The 6,270-nt window shown below is 42.2% G+C and overlaps 1 protein-coding gene across 1 annotated transcript; it reads right to left on the reverse strand.

The window, feature by feature from the left end:
• Nucleotides 1-1,564: 1,564 nt before the first annotated feature.
• Nucleotides 1,565-2,683, reverse strand: LOC130889925 (speckle-type POZ protein-like). Its single transcript, XM_057793852.1, has one exon. The coding sequence runs from the start codon at nucleotides 2,681-2,683 to the stop codon at nucleotides 1,565-1,567; it is 1,119 nt and encodes a 372-aa protein (XP_057649835.1).
• Between the last annotated feature and the right edge of the window lie 3,587 nt (nucleotides 2,684-6,270).

The raw sequence follows: 6,270 nt of genomic DNA on the forward strand, positions 1-6,270 counted from the left end.
ATAATGAGGTGCACTAAGCATAGGCACAAACTCTCATATCAAGGCTGTGGTATTCAACCAGAAGGAAGAAAAGGTTCCCAAGATCAGACAAACAGGTCAGAGACTACCCACACTTTCATTCTTTAGGAGTCCCACAAGAATCCCCGAACTAAACAACCACAGTATGCATACAGAGGACATAGTGCTGACCCATACATCTGTGTGATTGCCTCTTTAGTCCCTGTGAGCCCCAATGATCCTCATTTATCTGATTCTGTGAACCCTTTACTGCCATCAGCTGCTGGAGAAAGCCTAACTGATGACAGCTGGGCGAGGCACCAGTCTCTGAGTACAGCGATTTCATTAGGTATCGTTTCATTAACATTTGTGGGTGACTGTGAGGACCCTGCACAAACTTCTGCGGCTGAGCAGGACAGAGCTTCTAACAGAAACACCACTGGTGTCCACAAAGTGATTCTACAATTTTTATTCCTTTGATATTGTATTGTATTGGGGTAAAATTTTGTATATATAACTGAACAGGTGTCCTCTGCAAGAGAAACAATTGCTTTTGCCCACTGAGTCATATCTCCAGTCCCCACAAACTGAGTTTAGAGAGAAAATGTCTTCATTCTCTACCTCTTCTTTTGTAAGAAAACATTCACATTTGTTTTCTCCTTTGCTCTGAGCCCTTGATCATATGTTCTGCACAGTCCTATCCACACAGGTTTCTCACAAGAAAACCTGTTGGGATGTGCTAGGGCTTTAGCTAAACTGAATCCCAGTTTCCAAATCACTGGACAAAAATCAAACCAGTACAGCAACAGAGGAGAGGTTTCATAGAGTCCATCAGAGTTCATCATGGTTCCACCCCACCCTGCCATTCTGTAGCACCAAAAATAAAAACCTAGAGATAGATATTGGGGTTCAAACCGACAACCAGAAAAGCAAAGCAGCCAAGCCACTACAATCGTCTTTCCTGTATTTTAAGACTGGGTGACTGTAGAAGCAGATTATTAAGCCTCTCTCATCCCATTTTATATTACCTCTAGTGCTGGGATTCCTTAGGCTAGGCTGTAAGGTGTGAGCCACCACCACCTGGACTTGTTCCTGCATTGATCTTTAGATTAAGGTGCCTTTAAACTTACAGAGATGCATGTTACTCTGTCTAACAAATCCTGGGATTAAAGGTGTCTGTCACCATTGCCTGACCTCCAGTGACTTTAGCTTTACTTCTGGTCTTCAGGCAAGATTTATTTATCAAAATACAAATAATAGCTGGGCGGTGGTGGCGCACGCCTTTAATCCCAGCACTCGGGAGGCAGAGGCAGGCAGATTTCTGTGAGTTCGAGACAAGCCTGGTTTACAAGAGCTAGTTCCAGGACAGGCTCCAAAATCACAGAGAAACCCTGTTTCAAAAAACCAAAAAAAAAACTTACAAAAAATACACCACTACAATATTCAAAGCATTAATAAATGTATTAAAACACTACTAACTGTGATGTCTTTCCCCAGAGTTGCTGTAAATGCTCCGTGTACCCCATAGTCTACCCAGGAGTCCTCGGTATCAACGCTGACCACTGCTTCAGGGATACACATGTAGGGTACCTGTGACAGGTTCCTGGGATTGCTTCAGACGTTTGAGAGGGGGCTCCAGTAGATTGCATTGAGAAGAAGCCAGAGAGCTGTATGCTTCAGCCACCAAGTGGGGGCGTGAATCCACCATTAACTTCCAGCTTGCAGTCTGAGAGACCTCGGAAGCATGAGCTGTAATAAAATTCAGCACCTGTGTTTTCAGCTGCCTTGTGCTGTGGAGGTCAGCCAGGACGAGAGTGTGGGCAGCATTCTTCACAGAGAGGTCCCTGCAGAGGGCACTCTCACACATGACCTTCAAACGCTCCAGGCCATACTTGTCAGCAGCTGCCAGCATAGCATCTGCAATGTTGTAGAGGACTGGTTCCTTCCCTGTGTAAATGAAGACCATCATTGCCTTGAAGACTTCAGTTTTCAGGTCATGAATCTCAAAGCGATTTTTTCTGCTCTCCTCCGTGTCTTGTTCAAACATGGCTCTGAAAACTGGAGAGCGAGCAGCTAAGATGGCCTTGTGAGCCCGGAATTCCTGGCCAGCTACCACCAGGCAGCAGTCTGTGAAGCTCGAATTCTTCCACAGCTCTCCTAGATCATCTCCTAATGGGCCTTTGGGACCCTGGATTCTCTTCTCCGTGCTGTCATGAGGGATACTGTAGGAATACGGGACCAGGATCCCCATGCAAAGGAGGGTGAAGTGGTCTTCAGGGAGCAGCCCATGAGAATGGTCCAAGAGGAAATCTCGAAGGATGAACATTTTGTAACCCCGTTGGTAGCCTGGCAAGAAATTAAAGTCTTTCGGGCTAGTCACAGGTTCGTTTTTTTCTCCTTTGGCATTTATGATCCAAAACTTGAACCGTATGGTAAGGGGACTCTTTGGAGAGCTCAGCAACTCTAGGTGAACTGACAGGTAATCTGAGCTTTCTTCATCGACGCCCTTAGGGTGAACTCTCAAACACCATTTGTCATTGCCTCCTATTGAGAAAGTTGGGCTTCTAATACTGTCCCTCATTTCCTCCAGAATAAAACGGAAGTTGCGGATGGTCCACCTGCAGGAGAAATTCTGGATGTTGAACTGTTTATAGCCCCAGTTCTTGTCTATGGCGTCCCATGACATTTCTCCTGGAGGTAGTTTGATGGTTAAACTGGATACAAAATGAAAAACTAGGATTTGTCTTCTCTTGCCCTGTAGGATACAATAATAGGCATGATATACATTTTTAGCTTCTGTTTTTCCTCTGTTCCCTCTTCTATGAGGTCGGAAACTCGATTCTCTATAATTATCCAGATTTCAATTCTAGTTTCAGTGTGGGTAGACTAGGCTACAAGGGACTGTTCTAGCACTTCTTTCTTTCTAGATTGAATCTTAGGTCAATGGATTTCTAATTTTGAGAATCATACACAATTTTGATAATTTACATTTTATATACTCATCCAAAATTTTGCACAGTTGTTCTCTAGTGTAACAGAACATACCCAAGGACTCTCTCTGTATGAACAAAAAGATTCATTAGAATGACTTAGGGTTGCAGTCCTGCTAATCCCACAAAGGCTACCTGTGAAGGGAGAGTCCAGGAATTCAGTACTTACTCAGTCCAGGAGATAAGATGTGCCAACTGGTCTTCAATCTATGCTGGAATTGGGATGAAGAATTCTCTAATGCCAGTAAGGGAATGGTCTTGCTGCAAGGTGAGGGCAAGCAGGCAATGAGCAACAGCTTCCTCCATGTTTTTTATAGTCTCCTAGGAGGCAGAAGGCGTGGCCCAGCTAGAGGTGTGTCCTTCAGACTCTAAATATGGATTAAAGGTGTGTTCTTCAGGTCTTTAGATAAATGTTTGTGTTTTTCTGCCTCCAAAGTGTGTCTGTGAAGTGCTGTACCTACTTCAACTTAAGCAAAAACATTTCTCACAGTCGTGCCCTCTGTTTTAGGATTTTAGTTAATTCCAGGTGTAGTCAAGTCGGGAACCAAGAACCACAATCTCTACAGAATTTGCTTGCTGGGGTCATCTTCCATAAATAAGGGAATGGTGTCCATTCCTACATAGCTGTTATTACTCTTCTCATGTTGTTATAAGAATTCCTCCCATACACACGATCTGGGAAGAGATACTTTTCTTACCCTTTCAGTGTTCACAGTATGAAGGTCAGCGTGGAAGAATTCTTATAAGGAGGCATGAGTAGAGCCAGTCAGGATTCTCTTGAAGTGGCTGTCTTTCTTCCTGCTTTTTCTTCCATTCAGACTCACAGTCCCTGGGATGGCTCCACTAAATTTATTGGTGGTCTTTCTGGTCTTCTTCATTTAATCCTCCTTATACTCACTTCCTGATCCACCTGAGAGTGTGCTATGAGAAAATTCTAATTACTTCTCATTTCCATCTATCAGACTGCTGAGATTCAGGGTCTCATTACCTCATAATTTTCCTCCTCAGTGGTGAGTTCTGTTCTTTAACTTGGAACTTCCATGCTTACAGTGCTGGACCTTAAATGGGAGAGAGTATTCTGGGTTCTAAAGTGTGCAGAATATTTTCAACAGTTACTGAAGAAGGGACTTTGAGATGCTTCCTCATCCTTTTAGATTGTGATCTGTAAAATGCTCCCCACATCTATCACCTTCTCGAGCACGTCATGTCTGTAGGGACACAAAAAGCCTAGAGTACAGGAAAATAACTTCAGTGATTCAATCCTCTCAACAATTCCCAGCCTCGCTCTCCTAAAAGTTTGGCTCCAATGCTCATTCCTCAAGTCAGGAGAAATCAGTCAATTGGTTTTGATCTCCTAATTTGAGTTCCTCAGTTAGGAATCTATTACAGGTGTATAACTAATAACATCAGTGACTCTTTTCTATGTGGGTTTAGGTCAGGGTGGCAGCTACCACTGCCCTCCAATGTGTCATTTGAGTGATGGTAGGCAGTCAATGCAGGACCCCCATTTGTAAAAGAAATTCTTTACATTGCCAGCCTGGGTTTCCCAGAAGCATGCTCCTGGAGAGTAGAGGAGATTTTCATGGAGAACCTAGAGTTCCCCGTGGTTCAAATACAGGATTTGTTCATATAGAGAATTATTCTCTAACTCTAATACAGAGCTACAGTACTGAAAACAGCCTGGTATTGGCATAAGAACAGACAGGAGGAGCAATAGAACCAAGTAGAAGACCCGGATATCAATTCACACATATTTGAACACCTGATTTTTGACAAAGAACCAAAAACTATCAAATGGAAAAAGAAAACATATTTAACAAGTGGTGCTGGCATAACTGGATATCAACAAGTAGAAGAATGAAAATAGACCCATATCTAACACCATGCAAAAAACTCAAGTCCAAATGGATCAAAGACCACAACATAAAGCCAGTCACACTAAACCTTATAGAAGCGAAAGTGGGAAGTACACTTGAATACATTGACACAAGGAACCATTTCCTAAATATAACCCCAGCAGTGCAGACACTGAGAGAAACAACTAATAAATGGGACCTCCTGACACTGAAAAGCTTCTGTAAAGCAAAGGACATGGTCAACAAGACAAAATGACAGCCTACAGAATGGGAAAAGATCTTCACTAACCCCACATCAGTCTGATCTCCAAAATATACAAAGAACTCAAGAAACTATACACCAAAAGATCACATAATCCAATAAAAAATGGACTACAGACCTAAACAGAGAATTCTCAAGAGCGAAATCTAAAATGGCTGAAAGACACTTAAAGACATGTTCAACATCCTTAGTCATCAGAAAAAGGCAAATCAAACCAACTCTGAGATTCCATCTTACACCTCTAAGAATAGCCAAGATCAAAAACACTGATGACAACTTGTGCCAAAAAGGGAACACTTCTGCATTGCTGGTGGGAACGCAAGCTGGTACAACCACTTTGCATGTCAGTGTGGCAATTTCTCAGGAAATTAGGAAACAAACTTCCTCAAGACCCAATAATACCACTTTGGGGTATATATCCAAAGGATGCTCAATCGTGCCACAAGGCCATGTGCTCAACTATGTTCATAGCAGCTTTGTCTGTCATGGCCAGAACCTGGATACAACCTAAATGCCCATCAACCAAAAGAAGTATAAGAAAATTGTGGTACATTTATACAGTGCAGTACTACACAGCAGAAAAAAAATAATTACATCTTGAATTTTGCAGGAAAATGGATGGAGCTAGAAAACATTATTTTGAGTTAGGTAACCCAGACACAGAAGACTATTATCACTTGTACTCATTTATAGGTGGCTTTTAAATGTAAAGCAAAGACAACCAGCCTAAAAACCACAATCTCAGAGAACTTAGATAACAATGAGGACACTAAGAGAGATTTACATAAATCTAATCTATATGGGAAGTAGAAAGTAGAAAAGACAAGATCTCCTGAGTAGATTGGGAGTATGGGGACCTTGGTGGAAGTCTGAAGGGGGAAGGAGAGAGGCAGGGAAGGGAGCAGAGAAAAATGTAGAGCTAAATAAAAATCAATAAAAAATAAAAAAGAAATAATGCATCTGTTTGCTTCTACCAAACAGAGCCCCTGGAGAAAATACTGCTACCAAAAAGCCATGCTTAACTCTGTTCTTTTGTGTCTAGGATTCCTTTCCAAGCATTCACAGACTTTCTGTAGATGTAGTCAGCTCTATATTTGCACGTCAATCTAAGGGAGGCTCTCATTTGTTCCTGGCTGCTTAGAGCTGAAATAATCACTCTGAAACT

This window comes from Chionomys nivalis, chromosome 18 (genome assembly GCF_950005125.1).
Source record: "Chionomys nivalis chromosome 18, mChiNiv1.1, whole genome shotgun sequence".
In the NCBI taxonomy this organism is placed as follows: domain Eukaryota; kingdom Metazoa; phylum Chordata; class Mammalia; order Rodentia; family Cricetidae; genus Chionomys; species Chionomys nivalis.